General features: G+C 40.9%; 1 protein-coding gene across 2 annotated transcripts in view; it reads left to right on the top strand.

The window, feature by feature from the left end:
• The first annotated feature begins 598 nt into the window (after positions 1 to 598).
• LOC130547519 (ubiquitin carboxyl-terminal hydrolase 15-like) overlaps positions 599 to 23462 on the top strand; it is a 29338-nt gene continuing 6474 nt past the window's right edge. Inside the window, exons 1-11 of one of the 2 annotated variants that reach the window (XM_057323489.1) lie at positions 599 to 705; positions 1074 to 1210; positions 1369 to 1499; positions 3317 to 3443; positions 10205 to 10350; positions 12493 to 12557; positions 12661 to 12750; positions 14238 to 14385; positions 19644 to 19817; positions 19949 to 20107; positions 20189 to 20413. In XM_057323489.1, the coding sequence (XP_057179472.1) occupies positions 617 to 705; positions 1074 to 1210; positions 1369 to 1499; positions 3317 to 3443; positions 10205 to 10350; positions 12493 to 12557; positions 12661 to 12750; positions 14238 to 14385; positions 19644 to 19817; positions 19949 to 20107; positions 20189 to 20413 (1491 nt within the window). In that variant the 5' untranslated portion in view covers positions 599 to 616. The remainder of the gene's footprint in view (positions 706 to 1073; positions 1211 to 1368; positions 1500 to 3316; positions 3444 to 10204; positions 10351 to 12492; positions 12558 to 12660; positions 12751 to 14237; positions 14386 to 19643; positions 19818 to 19948; positions 20108 to 20188; positions 20414 to 23462) is intronic. The other variant, XM_057323490.1, reaches the window with a different exon arrangement.

The raw sequence follows: 23462 nt of genomic DNA, 5'->3' as shown, positions 1-23462 counted from the left end.
GACAGGTTTTTTTTGACAAATTAAATATAAATATGTCTTTTAATAACATATATGACATTATATTTACAAATTATTAAACCAAATTGAATGTTCGTGACGTCTGAACGTCGTTTCTTACCTTAAAACCGAAAGTAAACAGCTTTTCCTGTTAGGTCTGCATTCAGTAAAAATGAGCTAATAAAATATTACAAATTCACATTTCATGTCCAGTTTTTTTCTCATGTGGCAAGTATCCCGTGTAATAAGCCGGATAATGTACAAGCAGCCGGCTGTTATCGCGAAATAAGACCCTCCGGTGTGAAACAAGAAACAACCTGATCGCACTGGAGGGGTTTATTTCTGCGATATATACGGACACTGCCACCTACTGGCTAGATGTCGTCATCGCGCAGGTAATAAAGTTGAGTTGCATTTTCAGGTCGTGGACATAAAATGTATAATAACAATACAATAATTTGTAAACTCTCACGGGCCACATAAAATGAGGGGGCGGGCCGGATTTGGCCCGCGGGCCTTGTATTTGACACGTGTGGATTAGAACGCTGCGTCGTACGTCCAGTCGTCGGCGCCGTGCGTGGTGACGTAACGCTTCCCAGCATGCAGTGCGCTATTGAAGATGGCGGAAGGCGGCGCGGCGGATGTGGAGACGCAAAGAGGAGAGATCGCGACGCTCCTGAAGACGCCGCTGCGCAGAGCCGACACCTGGTGAGACACAGGGGATCACGAATTCAACGCGTCGTGACTTTACCCAATAACGTTACGACACCAGCGACTGAAGTGTTTCCTTCGCTTGCGTGATTCAGCAGCTGTGTTCTCAGTCAGATGTACAGTATGTGTGACTGTGTGTGTTGTAATGACAAGCTGGTGATCAGATGTGATCAGTCAACGTTGTGTTGTTGAATCAGGATGAACCGTGCTGCAGTATCTGTGTGTGACAGAAGTCGTGACATTCAGATGAGCGTCTGTTTCTCCTGAGAATGCAGTGCTTTACTTCAGGACCTGTGTGTTGATGGATGAAGGCTCGTGTTGTTTAACACACGCGTGCGCGTGCATGTGATTCTGTGTTTTGGCAGGTATCTGGTGGACAGTCGTTGGTTTAAGCAGTGGAAGAAGTATGTGGGCTTTGACAGCTGGGATAAATTTCAGATGGGCGATCAGAACGTCTATCCCGGGCCGGTGGACAGCTCGGGCCTACTCAAAGCCTCAGACCGTAAGTACCGTCACCATGACAACCGCCATGATGTCACTGCGTTCCCTGCACGTAAAGCAAAAGCGCTTGTGACTGTGTTGAGGTGCGTCTCGGTTCATCACCATGTGGTTTTGTCCTGTGTGGGAATGACTGAAGTGTGTCACGTTGTGTGTTTGTAGTTGGAGACGTGCAGGGCATTAAAGAGCATCTGATCGATGAGCTGGATTACATTCTGGTGCCCACCGAGGGCTGGAATAAGTTGGTCAGCTGGTACGGCCTGGCGGAAGGACAGGAACCCATCGCTCGAAAGGTACGTCTGCCGAAACCCACCCAACCTGATCAAATCCAATACAACCTGTAAAGACGCACCACACAAGAGTGAAATCACTGTGGGGTGGCTTCCCGTACAGGGTTAGAGACTAGTCTTAGACTAAAATCAATATTAGCGCCATTGTTTTCTCACAAAATCCACAGTAACGTTATTTTTTTGCTATGCTTATTCGAAAAAAAAATACTTAGTTCAGTTAGGACATTTAAGGGTTAGTGCTGGTTTCATCTAATCCCTGTCCGGGAAATGTAAAGAAATGACGTATGCTGTCTTTCAAAGTCATCTTGAATTGACTACGTTTGAGGAATCGGAGAGAGTTCAGACGTGTAAAACAAAATACTGACGCTGTGTGTCCGTGACTGTGAAAATCCAGCTCAAGTCTGTTTTTTTGCTCATTCTACATAAAATCATCTACATGACGTAAATAACAATCAGTGAAAATATATAAGCATGTCATCGATTGAAATTTGAACATGAAACATTATCACACCATGAGACGTCAGGCTGGATTTCACATATGTGACCCTGGACAACAAAACCAGTCTTATGGGTCAATTTTTCGAAATTGAGATTTTTACATAATCTGAAAGCTGAATAAATAAACTTTCTATAGATATATGAGTTGTTAGAATAGGACAATATCTGGCTGAGATACAACCGTTTAAAACAATGGAACCCGAGAGCGCAAAAAAATCAAAATATTGAGAAAATTGCCTTTGAAGTTGTTAATCAGGGGCACTGTGGCAGACCATCTACTCACAAAAATAAAGTTTTTATATATTTAAGGTAAGAAATTTACAAAATATCTTCATGGAACATGATCTTTACTTAATATCCTTACTTAATGATTTTTGGCATAAAAGAAAAATCGATAATTTTGACCCACACAATGTATTTTTGTCTTTTACTAAAAATGTTCCCGCGCTACTTAAGACTGGTTTTGTGATCCAGGGTCACATATTATCGTGTGTGTAACGTTAACACAATATATCAGAATAGCGACAGCTGTATTTAAGAGTTTTTGTATTCTGATCATTTTCAAGAGAATTCTGTGTTTAGAGAGTTCCTTATCGTGTCGTTCGTGTTTTCCTCAGTGGGACGATCTCAAGCCTTCCCGTTACAGTCATGGCCATTTACAACGGGATTGTGTGTTTGATACGTGGGGAAAGCGCTCTTCATCATCAGGGTTTTTCTCTCTGTGTCATGGCGTCCGCTGCTTGTGACGCCCCTTCTTACCATGTTTGTTGAGGTGGGGTGGGGTGGGGTGGGGTGGGGGGGTGTCGAGTAGCCGCTCTATTTCTGTTCTCATTCGGTCACCACATGACTGCACGGTCGCATGGATTCATCTACACGCAGCAGCATGCAGGAGGTTCGCTTGTCTTTCTCTCTCTCTTCTGAGGCTTTGGGAAGAGTTTGTTGGGGTGCGGACGCGGGCCGAGGGTTGACGGGACCGTCAGGTTAATGTTGAGTTTAAACGGGACAAACGGCAGCTGAGGTCAAACCCGCTGTGATGACGGTGCGGGGGTTGTGCGGGCGGGCGGGTTTACGAGGTGTCGGTGTGGATTGAGCTGCGGTTTGATGTTTTCTGACACAGATATTCATTGTGACGGAGGTTCAGAGGGACTGAAATAAATAGCCTGCCGCTCTTCAGCTGTTCAGCTCTGTTACTATAATAAGACTTTCTGTCTCTGTTACTCGTATCAACACAAACTCTCACCTGACACACTCGCAGCTGTGCTTTACATTCAGTCGAGTGTGTGTGTGAACGCAGTGATGTTGAGTGTGCTTGTGTTGTTCAGGTGGTGGAGCAGGGCATGTTTGTCAAACACTGTAAGGTGGAAGTTTACCTCACCGAACTGAAGCTGTGTGAAGACGGCAACATGGATAACGTCATCACCAGAAGATTCAGCAAAGCTGACACCATCGGTACGTACAACACGCCACTTCACACAACATTTCTCTATGAACACGGGTGACAAATCTCAAAAATCACATGGTAAAAATATTACACAATATATTTGTAAGTTAAGCTAAATTATTTCAGCACATGTCACATGGTAAACGTAAATAAATCGAGAAGAAATATTAATTTGAGTATTGCAACTAACTTCTTCTTAAACTTCTGTTTAACATTTATTCTTGTTTGCAACATGTACTGGATGAGAGTTGTCTCAACACTGGCATTAGCTTCATTACTGTTCAGAAACACACATCATGAGCTCTTTTATAACCTGAACATTTATTGTAAAGCACATTAATAACACTTTCACAAAAATGACTCATGCTCAGAACTCTAAATCAACTGTTCACTAAGTGACAAAAACAATTTATGTAGTCCCGCCACAAAATAATGAGTGATGCACCGAAATGAAAATTGTGGGCTGAGACCGATGCCGAAAATTTAGGATGCACTTGGCCGAAAACCAATTCCAAAACCGAAAATTACTTTTTATCGCTTTTTATTTAATTGTATGAATTACAGACACTAAATCACAAATATTAAGGAGAACATATTTTAAAACAATACAACATGTATTTTCCTTGGTCATTGCAACACTATCAAATAAAACTTTTTTTTATCTAATCATCTAAACATCAGATATAACTTGTTTACCAATAATCTAACTATTTTAGTTTTAGAATTATTTTATGCATAACAGTAGTCAAGTTATAGTCAAACTAGGGCTGCTCGATTATGACAAAAAACATAATCACGATTATTTTGGCCTATATTGAGATCCCGATTATTTAACACGATTACTCATTAACTTTTAAAACAACATAGAAAATAAATAACTTGGTTTTTAAACAGTGAATTCAACTGAAAAATTAATGTAAAGAAATAGCACAGCTGAACCACTGTAAAAGAAAGGGGTGCGCTGTGGATTTATACCACGAGAAAAGAGAGGATCCTTGCAAAATGGAATGTGGCACAATAATCGTTTTACCTCGATTATTTTGTTTTTGTAATTGTTGAAGCCAAAATTGATGATTACAATTAATTTTCGATTAATTAGTCAAACTCTTCAGCCCTTGCTAATACAAGAAGTTTATATATTGTGCACAATCATTTGAATGAAAACAACAGGTAGAACACAGAGGCTTAAAATGAGCTTCAGTGATATCAGCATCCACGTGATCAACATCATCACTTACTGACAGATCGTTCTGCTGATAATTCACATATGAAGAGTTTGTTGCGTTTAAAGTTTGGCTTTAAAACATGCACGAGTCAATGTGTGTGATCTCTGACAATAAAGAAACATAAAGCCGGTCACGCGCAGTCGCACATCACACAGAGCTTGCGTGTCATTTTCTGTCCGCTGGTTTTGAGCTGTTCTTGTTATATTTATTAGTTTTAGCCTTTGTTATGGCACGCTTACATGATCGTCCTTTGAAAACAGCTAGAGTGAGCACGAGCACTGAAGGGAGAGGGTGTGTGCCCCGGATATTTCGACTACTATTTCGGCCTATATTTTTATTTCGTCCGAAACCGATAATGCATCACTATGGAGCCAGAGATATGACAAAACAATCTGAATTTGAATTTCGTAAATCTGAATTATTGACAAGTGTTTTCTAACAAAACTGAATATTATATGGGAGTTAAAATAGTTTTGAATTAGATTTTGATTTCGAATTTGAATTTTTTTTACTTGAATATTGAACATTTGAAATTTAACACAATTGATTTTTTTTAAGGCAGAGTTTTATAGGCATGCATTTTCAAACAACATATTTTTTGCTCTGAATTCTTAGATTGCAAATATCCAGTTTTTTTTTAATACAGCCTCACGTTTTCAAGATGAAGAAGAAATTCGGAACATCAAATTCAATTTTCTAAAATTCAAAACGCAGAAATTCAGATCGTACAGAAAGTAGGTCAGAGGTCGTCCACAGGGAAGAGTAGAAGATCTCGGAAAAGTCAAACGGAGCGCTTTGGCCACAATGGCCAGTTATTTGTTCTTATTATCCAATCAAACTCCAAACATGCTGTTTTGGAGAGTGGAACTTCTTACATTGCAATAAAAAGGATTTACATTTTTCAAATTGCGACCACGCCCACAAGACTACACGGGTTGATCGTTTGTTGTTGCTGCAGCATAGCCAAGCTCATACCGCTGCAATCTTAGGCAGCTGCCCGGGATGTGTGCGCTCACTGCCTGCGTTTTTGCCTGCTATGCCTCCACTGTTTGCGCTCACTCCCAGCGTTTGCTGTTGGTGCTTTTACCCACAGTGTGCTTAGTGCACGCTCGCTGCTAGCTGCCCCACTATGCACGCTGGCTTCGAGCGTTTGTGGGTGCATATACATTTAATATATTAGACATGTATACAATTTTTATAAAGAATGTTTGTGGGTCCTGCAAAGTCAATAGCCGGGTTTCCATCCAAAGTTGCGAATTTAGCTTATGCGCAAAATTGGAATATCGCATAAAACATTTTCGAATAAGCACCGTTTCCATCCAAATAGTCAACCGTCACTTCCTAATAAACTGCCACTAAATATCAGTAAGAAAAGTAAGAGAAGCCACTGAATATAATGATTTTCATATAGAATAATACTTGCGCAAGCAGACGATTACGAAACACAATAAATGCGGTGCTTTTGTGGATGTCTGCTGTTTGGGAAACACAGTCGTGACAGTTCTAAGAGGCAATTACAGAATACTTTGACGACTTTGCTCAGGCATTTAAGAATGACCGTAACAACATTTCTCATGCTGTGTAACAAGATCAGTTCTCTGGTTAGTCAGGTTACGCCGTCTCATAGTGCAGTTACGTGGCTTTTTGGAGGAATTTATTCGGCAAATGCGTTTCCATCTCCCATTATTCGCATTAACCCTTTTTCGCAAAACTGAAAAACCACCTCAAGCGAGCGTAAAAACTTTTTGCGAATTAAGGGTTTTTAATTCGAAATTTGGCGTTTCCATCACTCGTTTCTGATGCGAAACTTCAAAATGCGAATAAAACCAGAGTGATGGAAACCCGCTTAATGACGTACGTGGCACGCTGCAATAAAAGTTATGTATAACATTTAATGCTACAATAGAGAGAAAATGAATAAACTATGTAAGCTACAGACTGAAATAATAACTTTTGTAATAAAAAAATAGTGTATTGAAATGCTATAACTTTGATCCAGGACACATTTAACGACCAGCTGAAACAATCTGGACACAACACACGTAAAGATTTTTTCTTATGACCAGAGCCGATTCCAGTCTTTGTCAGTCAGAAAGGAGCACACACCTAACCGCTGTGCCAGACCACTACACCACACATTCAACGACTGGACGTTCTGCTGAACCAACAAATCTATCGATCTATGTTATATTCCCGTTTTGTCAGTAAAGCAACCATGATGTTCGTGTTTTTGTATGGTTATGCACTTTCTGTTTCATGCAGATTAAACATTTTGATAATGATAACAAGAGAGCATTTATTCCTCAGGATATAATGTAAGTTTTTTGTGGATATAGTTCACTATAAATAATATGTTGAGTAATATATGACTGAAAACGCCATACCTTAATATCCAGGTGCATTTTGCTGCGTTCGTTTTGCAGGCTACTGTATAGTAGATAGAAAATGTGTTTATTTTTATTTCATTTAGACTGTATTCACTAAAACGCATAAACTGATAGCTTTTTTATTTTGCGTTGACAAAGTAGGCTATATTTAGCTTAAGATGGAGGTGTGTTCGTTTGCTAAATGAAAATCTTTTTGTTTTAATTGTACCTCATTGCTACTTGTACTTCATATAAATAAATGAATAAAAGTACTTTAAAACTGCAGTCTTTGTCATTTAAAAAATGTACATAGAAATAACACAACAATAGCTTTTATATTTTTCTCCTCATTTCTCTATCTCATTGTTTGTCTGTGTTCAGTCTTTAGCTGAACACATATCTGGCATTGTCAGCCATTATGATCAAATTCCATTCATAATATAGTGAAAATAAGATTTGATTAAACATGATTAATGTTTACGACTGGCATGCTGGCTGCACTGACAAAAAAATTCCTTTAGCCAAAGAATAGACAACAGTACTATTACACACTATTTTTTATTAAAGTTTTTATTTCAGTCTAAATGCAGTCTGTAGCTTACATAGTTTATTCATTTTCTCTCTATTGTAGCATTAAATGTTGTACATAACTTTTATTGCAGCGTGCCACGTATGTCATTGACTTTGCAGGACCCACAAACCCACATGTCTAATATATTAAATGTATATGCACCCACAAACGCTCGAAGCCAGCGCGCATAGTGGGGCAGCTAGCAGCGAGCGTGCACTAAGCACACAGTGGGTAAAAGCACCAACAGCAAACGCTGGGAGTGAGCGCAAACAGTGGAGGCACAGCAGGCAAAAACGCAGGCAGTGAGCGCACACATCCCGGGCAGCTGCCTAAGATTGCAGCGGTATGAGCTTGGCTATGCTGCAGCAACAACAAACGATCAACCCGTGTAGTCTTGTGGGCGTGGTCGCAATTTGAAAAATGTAAATCCTTTTTATTGCAATGTAAGAAGTTCCACTCTCCAAAACAGCATGTTTGGAGTTTCATTGGATAATAAGAACAAATAACTGGCCATTGTGGCCAAAGCGCTCCGTTGGACTTTTCCGAGATCTTCTACTCTTCCCTGTGGACGACCTCTGACCTACTTTCTGTACGATCTGAATTTCTGCGTTTTGAATTTTAGAAAATTGAATTTGATGTTCCGAATTTCTTCATCTTGAAAACGTGAGGCTGTATTAAAAAAAAACTGGATATTTGCAATCTAAGAATTCAGAGCAAAAAATATGTTGTTTGAAAATGCATGCCTATAAAACTCTGCCTTAAAAAAAATCAATTGTGTTAAATTTCAAATGTTCAATATTCAAGTAAAAAAATTTCAAATTCGAAATCAAAATCTAATTCAAAACTATTTTAACTCCCATATAATATTCAGTTTTGTTATAAAACACTTGTCAATAATTCAGATTTACGAAATTCAAATTCAGATTGTTTTGTCATATCTCTGGCTCCATACATCACCGCTAAAAATAATGAAGTAAAGATCTTTTCTACAAGTTGAAGTGGGTTGAACACAATAAAATTAAGTTGAAATCACTCAATAATTTGAGCTAAAATTTTGTTTAAAGGGGGCGATGAATTAAAATCACAATTTTAACCCGAGCTTTTGTTATATAAGAGGGAATGGTATTCACTCGAACATCCTGTAAGTGACTGAAAACGCCCTTGTTACTGAGATTACATCTGTTATTAACACCAGGCCCAGCGAACGGCAGGTTCTGGAATGCACCTATCTATGACGACATTGATAGGTTGAACACCGCCTCCTCCACTACTTCTCTAGCCCCGCCCACTGGTTCACGCATGACAGAACTGAAGTACCACAAGTGGCGCGGAACCAGATAGAGCGAGCAAGCAATAAACAAACATGCTGTTAAAGATAGCTAAATATTGTGCCATCCCAGGTTGTGGAAGAACACAGTCGCTGCATAACCTTCCTTCGGATTCTGATATTAGGAATGCGTGGTTAAAGTTGACTTTTAAAGACGTTCCAGCTCACGTGGGAAAACATGGAGCGTTTGTTTGTTTAATTTCTCCGAGGATTCCTTCGTGAACAAGGCACTGGTTGAATTAAAAAGCAGTGCTGTCTGTGCCGTCAATATTGGATCCGATAGGAATGGCGCAGCAATCTTATGTGAGTAAAACATATTTGTCACTATTGCTTTGTTGGAGATCACATGATATGCCCTGATAGGATTACCTGGGGACCTCTAGTCATTTGTAATAATTGTAATCGGCATCTCTGTGATTGGGCGGGCTCATATATCATTTATCAAGGTTTTATCCACCGTTTGCGAATAATGGAGGCTGTTTGAAGTGTGTTGGTATTATTTCGGGTGCTGGGTGATATCCATAAGTTACCGGGAGTCTCCCGTTTGTTTATTTATCATGGCAACTCTCGTAACATTTGAGACCCGCGATCACAGTGATCTTCTGTCCGGTTCGCGATCACGGGTCTCAAATGCTGACAGGTACGGTCATATATCATTAAACGCAATACAACTATAGGCTATACAAACTATACGCAGAGCCTTGCCATCACGTCCGCTAATGCGTCACATGAAATACTGATGTGGGGAGGTCATTTATAAATCACAAGAGGTCTCCAGATAATACTAATGCCGTGCGAAAACTGTGAATGGTGCTAATGTGTGACCTAACGTTACGTCTCCAACCAAATTCACAGAAGGCTCCAGCTACACAAACTGCTATCCAATCAAAGCAGTGGGTGTTTACTTACTGTATAAAGTCTTCAATGCTGCACGCCCATTAAAACCGAGCGTTTGCAGAGCCGGCCTCAAAACCTGGGTAGAAAATAGCCTATTACTTATTGATTTTGATGTTTTTGAATGTAAAAACCACGCAAACATCATAAGTAGACCTCATACAACAATATAATACAATAAACAACACCACTTCATCGCACCTTTAAGAAACTAGAACCCAATTTAATGAAGTAAAGTTTACTCAATTCATTTCATGAAATCTAGAACGACACAGAATCATTTTTACAGTGCATGGTGTGTCTCACAACTGCTCACTTTTACTGCTATGTTGATTCTTTGACTTGCGTGTGTGCAGATGTTTGTGAGCTCTTTTTGTCCCGACAGACTCCATCGAGCGCGAGATGCGGAAGTTATTCAGTATCCCAGATGAGAAAGAAACTCGTTTATGGAACAAATACATGAGCAACACGTTTGAACCGCTGAATAAACCGGAGAGCACCATTCAGGACGCTGGACTCTATCAGGGACAGGTGTCGTACACGTCACGTCTGTAGATGTTTGTAGCAGTGTTCCTGTCGGGCTGGCTTATTTCTTTCAGGCTTCAGTAAAAGCTGTACTGTGTGTGTATATATATATATATATATATATACTGTACACTGCGTTCCAAATTATTATGCAAAGTGGATTTAAGTGTCGTAAACATTTAATTTTATATTGTTCAATTAAACTTATGGATGGTATTGTGTCTCAGTGCTCTTTGGATCACTGAAATCAATCTCAGACACCTGTGATAAGTAGTTTGCCAGGTGAGCCCAATTAAAGGAAAACTACTTAAGAAGGACGTTCCACATTATTAAGCAGGCCACAGGTTTCAAGCAATATGGGAAAGAAAAAGGATCTGTCTGCTGCCGAAAAGCGTCAAATAGTGCAATGTCTTGGACAAGGTATGAAAACATTAGATATTTCACGAAAACTTAAGCGAGATCATCGTACTGTGAAGAGATTTGTGGCTGATTCAGAGCACAGAAGGGTTCGTGCAGATAAAGGCAGAATGAGGAAGGTTTCTTCCAGACAAATTCATCGGATTAAGAGAGCAGCTGCAAAAATGCCATTGCAAAGCAGCAAACAGGTATTTGAAGCTGCTGGTGCCTCGGGAGTCCCGAAAACCTCAAGGTGTAGGATCCTCCAGATGCTTGCAGTTGTGCATAAACCTACTATTCGGCCACCCCTAACCAATGCTCACAAGCAGAAACGGTTGCAGTGGGCCCACACATACATGAAGACTAATTTTCAAACAGTCTTGTTTACTGATGAGTGCCGTGCAACCCTGGATGGTCCAGATGGATGGAGTAGTGGATGGTTGGTGGATGGCCACCATGTCCCAACAAGGCTGCGACGTCAGCAAGGAGGTGGCGGAGTCATGTTTTGGGCTGGAATCATGGGGAGACAGCTGGTGGGCCCCTTTAGGGTCCCTGAAGGTGTGAAAATGAACTCTGCAAGGTATGTAGAGTTTCTGACTGAGCACTTTCTTCCATGGTACAAAAAGAAGAACCATGCCTTCCGTAGCAAAATCATCTTCATGCATGACAATGCACCATCTCATGCTGCAAAGAATACCTCTGTGTCATTGGCTGCTATGGGCATAAAAGGAGAGAAACTCATGGTGTGGCCACCATCCTCCCCTGACCTCAACCCTATTGAGAACCTTTGGAGCATCCTCAAGCGAAAGATCTATGATGGTGGGAGGCAGTTAGCATCAAAACAGCAGCTCTGGGAGGCTATTCTGACATCCTGCAAAGAAATTCAATCAGAAACTATCCAAAAACTCACAAGTTCAATGGATGCAAGAATTGTGAAGGTGATATCAAAGAAGGGGTCCTATGTTAACATGTAACTTGCCCTGTTAGGATGTTTTTGATTGAAATAGCTTTTGATTTCAGTAAATATGACCTCCTAATGCTGCAAATTCAACAAATGACCATTTTCAGTTTTTTACAACCTATGAAATGTTTTCAAACTCTGTTGTGCATAATAATTTGGAACAGTGCATTTTGAGTTTTTCATTTTTTAAATAAATACTGTTGTCAGTGGGAGGTTTGTTCAATAAAATTCCAAATGTACCCTAACTGTTGATTACTTGAAAATTATACTGACTGTCATTTGCATCGACAAATTAGGAAAACCAGAGAAAGATATCATTTGCATAATAATTTGGAACNACTCCATGCCACGCCGCATTGCTGCAGTAATTCAGGCAAAAGGAGCCCCAACTAAGTATTGAGTGCTGTACATGCTCATACTTTTCATGTTCATACTTTTCAGTTGGCCAAGATTTCTAAAAATCCTTTCTTTGTATTGGTCTTAAGTAATATTCTAATTTTCTGAGATACTGAATTTGGGATTTTCATTAGTTGTCAGTTATAATCATCAAATTAAAAGAAATAAACATTTGAAATATATCAGTCTGTGTGTAATGAATGAATATAATATACAAGTTTCACTTTTTGAATGGAATTAGTGAAATAAGTCAACTTTTTGATGATATTCTAATTATATGACCAGCACCTGTATATATATATATATATATATGTGTGTGTGTCTTCTGGTCGTGTGGATAGAGACACTGACAACACTGACGAGTGCTTTGTTTGTGCTCCGCTCTCTCACGGCAGGTTCTGGTCATCGAGCAGAAGAACGAAAACGGCACGTGGCCTCGCGGTTCCTCCGCGGCGCTCAAGTAAGCCGTTATCCGTCCGAAGTTTGAAGAAGCGCTTTCTCGCCGCATTCTTCTCTCGCCTCGCGTCATCTCCCGTAACTTCTGCTCTTCTTTTCTTTTGAAGGTCATCTGGCGCTTCCAATCTCTCTGCTTTACCAAAGATCTGCCCTTCATCTCTCACAAACGATCATAACAGCAGCTTCAGCGGCCGCAAGTAAGCGCACAGTGTGGTGGGTGTGGCTTACGCGTGGGAGGGGCTATAGTAGGCCAGTCTAGTGCGGTTATTAGGAACGATTTCATAGTTCCGGGACGAACTGTGTCCGCACTGCAGGAACCTGATCGAATTTTAATTCCGGAGGAACACATTAGCTCCTCCAGGGCAGGGTCTAACCCAGAACCCAGTAGCAACGCAAGCGTGTTACGAGACATCAACATACAGAAAGCTAATGTTGTCTGTGTCCATGCATTGTTTATTCTCCGTCTGTAGCACTTTAAATTGACATGAAAGGTTTCGTTTGTACTTCGCCTTTTTATTCTTTCAGTCTCAACTGCCATGAAACAAAAACACACTCAGCGGCCTTCGGTTTTAGAAAGTCTTTAATGCTGCGCTGCCGGCCGGCTTACATCACCCGAGAGGTCTTAATGCGGGTCGAATGCGATCAGGAAAACTTAGTTCACGTAGGATAGCCTTCTTTACTCGTTTGGTCATTTGGTTCTTATTGCTGTGCCATTTGAAAAAAAAAATGTTTTGGCAGAAATTGTGATTTAGGTTGATTTATTCGTTTTTAAGTATTTGAGATTTTCAAAATGAGTACAAAATGCGTTAAATGTGTGATTTCATCCAAATAAAAAATAAGCAAATCAGTTTGATTGAATTTATGTTTGTTTTAAATGTGCATCAAGGTGCGAGTAAACACAAGCGATTGAGACACAGGTTGTTCGTTGAGGAGACGTGTACGTGGAGACTTTCGATACGAAGCCAGGCGTGAGCATCAAGTTCAAAGCCATGTATGAAACGCATTCAGAGACAAATCAGTTTTAAATGCCTCGTCCTTTACGGCCGCACAGAGCAAGGCACGAGTCTTTTATAATGGGAATAGCGAGCATGCTTCGTAGATGACTTAGAAATTGTTGGTGAGATAAAATGGGCAATATAACAGTCAAGTAGCATTTCATTTCTCCAGTAGGGACAGCAGAAGTGATTGGGGAGAGCGGAGGTGCGGTCACAGAGACGGCGGTCATGCTCTGGCGCAGACTCGCTGCTTATTTCACATCACCATTGTGTTTTGATTTCCATTTATCCCACAGCCCTGTTGGTTCCTGAGCTTGTTCCCTCAAATGAACTTCTGAATTTTGAATGTGATGTGGCAACATTTCAGCCCTGTTCCTGAACCTTCTGAGCTGACTTCGTCACCTGACATGAAAACGCTTCAAGAGCTTCTGCTGCCTTTCAGCTTGTTTTTGGTCATCATCCTTTATGAAGAGTGCAGATGTTAGACACGCAATATGGGCAGGTGTAGCGTTCAGGTGGTTTGGGTTACTGTAGGTTTCTGAAGAAAGCGTGTGAGCAGACGTCAGGGCAGATCAGCAGGTGTCAGATCAGTGTTTCTCTTGCTTTCCCTGCATGTTTTTGTTTGACGCATTTCGCCGTCGCACGATTTCTGTGAGCGGATTGAAACCCCGCTGTCTCTCCGTCCGCAGTATGAAGAACTCCAGCTACGGCCTGTCGTCCTACAGTCCGGCGTACAGCTCTTACGAGTACAGCGATGAGAGCGGCCACGGCCAGAGAGCCGGTCTCTGTGGCCTCTCAAACCTGGGCAACACCTGCTTCATGAACTCTGCCGTACAGGTGAGACTCCCGGGCCAAGTGCTCATGACTGGAACACTTCTCCTCACTGTTAGGAGTGTAACGATATGACATCACAATGCCAAACAACCTGAAATATGTATCGTAATGACGTCTGTTTAACTGTCAACACATCTAATGTATGATGTTAGGGCTGGACCATAAATCCAGAATAAAGCGCACCACGATAACCCATTTTTTGAGCAGTTCTTCAGTGAAGTACGGCTAAATGCTGCTGCATCTGAAAGCCAGAGGGTGCTCTCGCACAGAAACTCCAAATATACCATAACATGCGTAGTTCCTTTCTGTCGCTGTTCTTCAAGCCTTCTCAGGTATTTTCATGATAATAAAGTATATTTATAATGTTCAAGTTCATTTTATTTGTATAGCACATTTACAACAGCCACCAGGCTGACCAAAGTGCTTTCCAGAAGAACAAAATTATACTACATATACAGAAACAGACCATACAAAAATTTAATACAACCCATTAAAAAATTTCAAATGGCCATATCACAGTGGTCAATACACTAAGGAAAACAAATAAGTTTTTAGCAGGGACTTAAAAACAGACAGAGAAGGGGCCGTTCTAATCTCTAGGGGCATGGAGGCCCTGCCACTGCAAATGCACGCTCACCTCTACGCTTAAGCCTAACGTGAGGGACTACCAACAATGCCTGGTCACAGGATCGTAGGCTTCTGGATGGGGTGTAGAGATGAAGAAGTTCAGTGAGGTAGACGGGGGATATGTTGTGTAGGGATTTATATACAAAGAGGAGAATTTTAAAGTCTATTCTCTGACAAACCCCAACCAGTGTACGGATTTAAGAACTGTAGTGATGTGTTCATGTTTACGACACTTTAAAAGAAGTCTGGCCGCAGCATTTTGAACAAGCTGAAGATGCGTGATTTGACACTTAGATATACCGCAATATAAAGAATTGCAGTAATTTAGACGAGACGTAACAAAAGCGTGAACAGCCATTTCAAGAGTTTTTGGTGTGAGAAAGTACTTGATTTTGGACAATAAGGGGAGCTGATAAAAACTGGATCCGATAACAGAAGAGATATGCTTATCAAATTATAAATGCTGCTCAACAAGAACTCCTAGGTTAGGTACCCGTGAGGATCTAAAGACAGATAAACCTTCTAAATCAGGCCTTATACACTTCGAGTTCTCATTGGGACTGAAAACAATTACCTCGGTCTTGTCTTCATTTAGGAGGAGGAAATGTTGGGCTAGCCATGATTTGACCGCCTCTAAACATTTCGCAAGAGAAGTAATCGCAGTGGAATTGTTTCTTTTAATTGGTAGATAGATTTGAGTATCATCTGCGTAAAAATGAAATGACACGCCATGTTTACAGAGAATAGAGCCGAAAGGTAATATGTAGAGAAAATAAAGAGGGAAATAGAGATAGAATATAGAGCCTTGTGGAAGGCCACAGGTCAGGGGTGCAGGAGAAGAGGTAAAGTGACCCAGCTTCACTAAAAAAATGTATCAGACAGGTATGACTGAAACCATCTCAGAACGTTAGCTTTTAGACCTACCCAAGACTCCAATCTTGATACTACTGAGTAGTGGTCTACGGTATCAGAAGCGGCCGATAAATCTAAAAGAATAAGAACCACAGAGTCTCCGGAATCAGTAGAGAGGTAGATATCATTTAACGCTCTCAAAAGAGCGGACTCAGTGCTGTGAGCAGACTTAAAACCAGATTGAAAAACCTCATAAATACAGTTACTTGAAAGAAAACATTGTAGTTGATTCAGCACAATTTTCTCCAAAACCTTTGAAATGAAAGGCAAGACAGATATTGGCCGGAAATTTTTTAGGACAGAGGAATCTAGTGATGGCTTCTTGAGCAGGGGAGTGACCGTAGCTACTTTAAGATAGGCAGGAACAGAGCCAGACACATATTAATAAGAGACACCAGACCTGGCCCAATCGAATTAATAATTCATTTTAAAAATCTCGGGTGAATGATATCACTAGAACGGAAAGAAGGTTTAAACTTGCCAGTCACCTCCTTCAATTCCTGGAGATTGATAGTAGGGCTGCACGATTTGCAGAAAAAATCAAATTGCAGTTTTTCTCAACAAAATTGCGATTTAAAATGCGATTTACTATTATTAAAAAAAAGAGCTACAGATTTGTTGTGGAGGTTTTAACAGCATCAAAGAAAGACCAAGAATAGTCATAAACTACTCTAACACTGTGCCACTGTTTATTTAAAACACCTTAACACTGTTTCAATTTAGAAAAATGTTGTCATAATGCAGACATCTTGACAAATCAGGAAAATAACTACAGTATTTTTAATGAAGTTAAATAAACAAATAAAAATAATAGATTACCTTTAAGAGTAAACAATTCAGTAAAACACTGAATACTCTCCCGTATGATCAATGGGGAAGTACGACGTTTGTAAACAACGACTCTTTAATTCAAAATCCTCACTTATGATATGCACAGTGAGACTTTGATATGGTTCAGTGGTCCTACTGGACCACATGTCAGTCGTCATCACATAATATCCCACCTCTTTCAGCTCAGCTTCAACCTTCTTCTGAGTCGTATCGTACAGTTTTTGTATGGATTGAGTAGAGAACACACGAAAGGGAATGCGATATCTTTTATCGAGCGTTAGGATAAGATTCCTGAATCCGTCTTTTGTGACAGCGTTAATTGGTAGCATATCTTTAGCCAGGTATCTTGTTATAGCGTCAGATATTTTGCAGTACCTTCGTGAAGACTTGTCATAAGATGTACCACTTTCTAACACTTGAGTAATTGAAGTTTGCTTCGATCGCGGTGGTTGCAACAAAGTTTGTTCATCATTGGACTTTGTGCCCATGCATTCATCATACAGTTGTCTGTGGTACTTTCGCAGGTGTTGATATAGGTTGGTCGTGTTGCCTCGCGAGGTCGACACAGACGTTCGGCATGTTTTACACAGTACTTGCCTCTGAAGTATATCGGAACGTCGAAATCCAAAATGATTCCAGACGTATGCGGTGCTTTTGTTTTTAGGTACCAAGTCGTCTACAGGCTCTTCTGCAGCGGTGTTAATTTTGACAGCAAATTTTGATTTAGTTTTAGTCATAGTCTTTTGACGAAAATGCAATTTAGTTTGTCACATTTTAGTCAACCCCATCATTGTAGTTTTAGTCTAGTTTTAGTCGACGAAATATGAAAAACATTTTAGTCGAATAAATATACATTATATTTAGTCTACTAAAATCTAAATGGTTTAAATGATTTACTTGGTGTAATTAAATGTTCCATACAAAGATTCAACTGTTTTGACATAATTTACTTCACCTTAGAATGAAATTAAACCAGGTCATTACCTTTATTTTTCAGAAAAGTTCAGTAACTAGATTCGCATTGTTGGAACACAGAATATTAGACCATGAATGACATGTTCCAGTTCATTCAATCCCATTTGACTCAATTGACTCGTTAAGTAGGGCGTGTTCATTCAGTTCATTCAACCAATGAAACGCTCTGACAGGGCTCACACTCAAAGGCTATTGGCTCATGGCATGCCTCTTTGAAGAAAGAGCTGCACTGTGTTTGCTTGAGACAGCAATGAATGAGAAATAGCTTTCAAAAAGACACATTATATAAATTGTATTACATTCTTTAATCCTTTAATGCAAACATGTTACATACTTGGTTGGAATGTACAGTTTGACTCACTTCATCACTTCTATAATCAGTAGAGGACAGCGCTGGTTTCTTTTTGCTGACTTTGTTGCATTTCACGTTATGCTTGTGTTAAGTTAACATAGGCATATAAAAACCTTTGTGCTGTCTTCGTAATGTGTTTCGGGGTGACTCGCCTGCAGTCGCGCTTCAAGTTTGCAGCGTTTTACCGGCGATCGTGAAGGAAAATAAGATGCTTTGTAATCCGTGTGGAGACACATAATATATGTCTGTGCTTCCCCTTCTCCCAGAGACTTCTCTTTGCCGTTTATATGAGATAAGCACATGCACACAAACTGATGTCCGCTAGCTGGGACAAGAATATTTTCGTCTCGTTTTTATTAGTTGACGAAAATGTCAGTATATTTTTATTACAGTTTTCGTTATGATGCATTCATTTTTATTTAGTTATCGTCTCGTTTTCGTCAGTGAAAACATGTCTTTAACGAATACTTTTCATTGTAGTTTTCGTCAACGAAATTAACACTGTTCTGCAGACACACTTTGTTGTGAAGTTGAACTGCTGCGCCCGATGGCGCTCATCTTTTCCAAATGACGATCGTTGCATATCAGCGCGCGCGGTGTTAAAATGCCCCCTACTGGTTAAACTCTGCATCAAGCGTAAAATGCGCAGGACCAAACTTTCAACGACTACGTGTATGCGTGTTATTACTATATTTGTATTTGATGGTATTAATCGAAATAATCACATGCCTTGCGATTTGAAAATCGCATCCTTTCAAATCGCAATTTCGATTTACAAACGATTAATCGTGCAGCCCTAATTGATAGGTTCAAAAGCATTGAAAATGGCCGAGGCAGATGACATGATCGGGGACACAGTTAAAGTGGGGGGGACGCTAAGTCTTAAATGAGTAATTATGTCACAGAAATATATCAAGAAGCTTTCACAGAGAGCAACAGAGGCAACAGGCAAAGTGTTAACAGAAGGATTTGTAACAGATTGAATAATGATGATGTTTGACGAGTGTTGCTTTTTCAAAAGCACGTTATAAGCGACTCAAACTCGCATTTTCTACTGCTCAAAGTGCCGTGCTTCACGGACAACCTGCGCAATATTATAAGTGCATTTTATATATTTAGTGGAAAACCGCGGTTTATCGTGCAGCCCTATTCGGTGTTTTACGTTGTGCTTTCATTGCTTTAAGAAGTTCTCTCTTAAGGTTTAGCTTTCTTAGGATTTTGTGCTTCTGTATAGTTTTTATTTATTTTAACACAGAAGATTCGATTAAACCTTGAATGTTATTAGTTCTATAACAAAATATTGAATATTATTAATCTTATGGTAATTGTTTTGTGTAGAAGCGTGAGCAGAGTAACACTCCAATTACTATTGTCATGTTTACTGTTTAAATCGTCATGGATTCTGTCAATACATAAACCTAACCCACAATGTGTTTTTTTTTGACAATACGCTAATGAGAATGTGCCGGAGGGTATAAAATACTGATGGTTTTAAAATCCTGTGTTTCCGTCAAACACGAGAGCTGTGATGATGGATCAGAAAGCGGTTGTGTTTTTTGCGCAGTGTTTGAGTAGCATTCCTCCGCTGACGGACTTCTTTCTGAAAGACCGCTATCTGGACGAGCTGAACGAGGAGAATCCGTTAGGCATGAAGGGCGAGATCGCCAAAGCCTACGCCGAACTCATCAAACAGCTCTGGTTGGACAAATACAGTTATGTCACGCCCAGACCCTTCAAGGTAAAACGAGCAGAGACTGAGCGTTTAGGTTCTTGTGAAGGTAATGAAAGCGAAATATCAGTTTGGATAGAACGATGGCGGGGGATCGTCTATCAAATCTTCCTCCTTAAGACCTCTGTGTGTGTGTGTAGACTCAGGTGGGTCGCTTCGCTCCTCAGTTTTCGGGTTATCAGCAACAGGACTCTCACGAGCTGCTGGCCTTTCTGCTGGATGGACTTCACGAAGATCTCAACCGCATCAGGAAGAAGCCTTACATCCAGCTGAAAGACGCTGATGGCCGGCCCGACAAGGTAACGCCGCTGGTTTTCTGAAGCGTAACGAAACGTGTCAGAGCTTCCCATGTCACTGATGAAACTGTGTTTGTCCCGCAGGTGGTGGCGGAGGAAGCTTGGCAGAACCACATGAAGCGCAATGACTCGATCATCGTCGATATCTTTCACGGCCTTTTCAAGTCCACGCTGGTCTGTCCCGTTTGCTCCAAGATCTCAGTGACCTTTGACCCCTTCTGCTATCTGACTCTTCCTCTGCCCACGAAGAAGGAACGGACGCTTGAGGTCTATTTGGTGTGGCTGGACCCGCTGGCCAAACCCACGCAGGTACAGCCATGTCTTAAAGAAGTCGAACGTGAGCGAAGGTTTGTGACCGGCATTCTTTCTCGTGGAGCTAATTTCATAGGATATTTTTGATTACGGATTATAGACATGTTCCAGTTGTTTATTACCTTTTACTGTTATGAATGTGTAGCTTACCTGCAGCCTAAGAAATGATGTTAGATCTGAAGCATGTAATATTGACCGTTTAACTGTTAACCCTCTCAGTTAAAAACAGTTTAAAATGTATGTTTATTAATAGAAATATATAAAAGTTATAATAATTTAAAAGTTTAATACATTTTTAAATAACAAATTTTAATGCTATACATGTGTTAACTCACAGAGCATACCGACATGTGCAACCAGTTGTACATGCCCTCTGAAACGAGACGGTAATATATATATTAGGGGTGGAGCCGAACCCGAATACGGTATTCGGAAAGGCACAGATAGCGTGTTTTTTACTAATACTTATTTCGAACAAATACTTAAAAAAATATTTGTATTCGGGAACAAGAAAAACTTTATATCAAAAAGCTGCGTTTTCTCATGAGACTCGCATGAGTGAGTGAGTGACATTCAGGAGTCGGGGGGGTAAAAGAGGTATGGGATCAGAATTGTTGCAATATTCTGAATAAATAAACTATGATCCGCAAATAAATATAGAGAGTTTCACAAACATTTTTTAAATCCACATATGCTCAAAAAGCGAACCATAAATATATGTTAGACGTTCCACAAAAAGAAATGGAATACTTTTCTTATACGACAGGGGTGTTAAATACGACGAAAACAAATCAAATATAGATACTTGTCTTTTCACTCTCAGTGAAGCAAACGCGTGTGCACGTGCACTGTCTGTCTTCCTCTCGCTCTCGGAAAACTGCATATGCAGCTCAAGCAACGCCTTCAGATGAGATGCGTAAGAAATTAGTCCTACCAGCAAGAGCATTCCGGGACAAATACCATACAAATGTCTTGAGATAAAGCATCGTAACAACGTCTTGTGGTGTTGTGACAGTGGTATAAGCGGAATAATTGACTCCGGTCCGTTCAATTATCGAAGGGTTAGTCTATGTAGTGAAGAGAAAGCTACGTAAATCCTTATAGCACCTGTAACATATTTATTAATTCATTGTACATATTTTTCTGTCTTTATTAGGCCTACACATGATCTCCAATATAGAATTCCCCTAGAATGTTAATTTGTCATTCAGACCCTGTTAACAGTGCACTACAAACTCTTACTAAATGTCAACTTGTGCTATAGTATACTTTGACTATATTTACAATAAATGATAAAACTATGGTAAATTTCTCTAAGGATCAGTCCCCAAAAACAGTATGAACATAAAGAGATCTGAGTCCCCATACTGCATAGGTAATCCTCAAATCCTCTTTTAGGGACAGAGACACGTGTGAACTCTGTCCTTTTTCATATGGTCCACTTAAAGGGGTCTGGGTTGGGTTCTTTTAAAAATGACTCCGTAATCCTTACTGGTGGAAAGCAAATGAAACGCGCTTCCTGAGGCATTTCATTACAAGCTTTGCTAAACATTCTGGTCTCTCTCTACTAGCACTTGCTGAAACATGGATCAAACCAGAGGACACTGCCACCCCGGCAGCCCTCTCCTATAATTTCACTTTCTCCCACAGCCCACACACATCAGGGAGAGGTGGAGAAACCGGTCTACTTATCCCTAATGATTGGAAATTCACCAACCCACAAGTCTGGTAAGCAGCTGGATCTTATCTACACACGCCACTGCTCCACTCATCATGCCCAGGTCACCCCGCTGCACACATCGGATCATTTCCTCATCACTTTGGATCTTGACCTAAATTCACCAGATGCAACACACCCTTCCCCACTGGTCGCATTCCGTCACAACCTACACACACTTTCTCCCTCCCGCTTATCCTCAGATGTCTCCTCCATGCTCCCTCCCCCTGAACAGCTCGCTCTTCTGAATACGAACAGCGCCACCGACACTATGCTCCACTCTAACATCCTGCTTGCACAGCTTATGCCCTCTTACATCTAAACCAGCCTGTGCTAGCCCATCTGCCCCTTGGTTATCCGATGTTCTCCGAGAGCATCGCGCCAAGCTCAGATCTGCTGAGAGGAAGTGGCACAAATCAAATAATCCTGCTGACCTCTGTCTCTATCAGTCTCTCCTCTCTTCTTTCTCCGCTGATGTCTCCTCTGCCAAAACTCAGTACTACCACTCAAAAATCAACAGCTCGCTTGACCCTCGTACCCTCTTCAAAACCTTCTCTGCTCTTCTTTGCGCCCCCCCCACCTTCATCGGACTTAACGGTAAACGATTTTGCGTCTTTCTTTGTAGAGAAAACTACAATCATCAGCAGTCAGTTCACTGCGCTGCTGACGCCTGAACATGCACAAACTCCCGAGGCCTGCTCACTCCCCTCTTTCTCTCTCCTGACTGAAGCTGACGTTTCCAAGGTCATTGCATCTAACCACCCAACTACCTGCCCGCTAGATCCCGTTCCAACCCGTCTACTTCAGGCCATCTCCCCATCGGTTGTCCCCGCTCTGACCCACATTATCAACTCTTCTCTCACCACTGGTACATTTCCCTCTGCTTTTAAGGAGGCCCGTATATACTGAAGAAACCCACCCTTGATCCTGCACTGCTAGGAAACTACACACCGGTATCTCTCCTCCCCTTCATTGCAAAAACCCTTGATCATGTGGTAGCTGACCTGCTCTCCTCATTTCTCACACAAAACAACCTCTTGGACAGCAACCAGTTTGGTTTCAAAAGTGGTCATTCCACCGAGACTGCACTGCTCTCAGTCATCAAAGCCCTGAGACTGGCAAAGGCAGCCTCTAAATTATCTGCACTCATCCTCCTGGATCTATCTGCCGCTTTCGACACTGTCAACCACCACATCCTCCTGTCGACTATGACTATGGGTGTCTCTAAAGCGGCGCTACGGTGGATCGAGTCTTACCTCTCGGATAGGTCACTCAGAGTATCCTGGAGAGGTGAGATCTCCGAGTCCCAGCATCTCAGTACAGGGGTAC

The sequence above is a fragment of the Triplophysa rosa genome, linkage group LG24 (assembly GCF_024868665.1).
Source record: "Triplophysa rosa linkage group LG24, Trosa_1v2, whole genome shotgun sequence".
Taxonomy (NCBI): domain Eukaryota; kingdom Metazoa; phylum Chordata; class Actinopteri; order Cypriniformes; family Nemacheilidae; genus Triplophysa; species Triplophysa rosa.
Note: the sequence above shows the minus strand (reverse complement) of the source record. Positions and strands in the feature narration are given on the sequence as shown.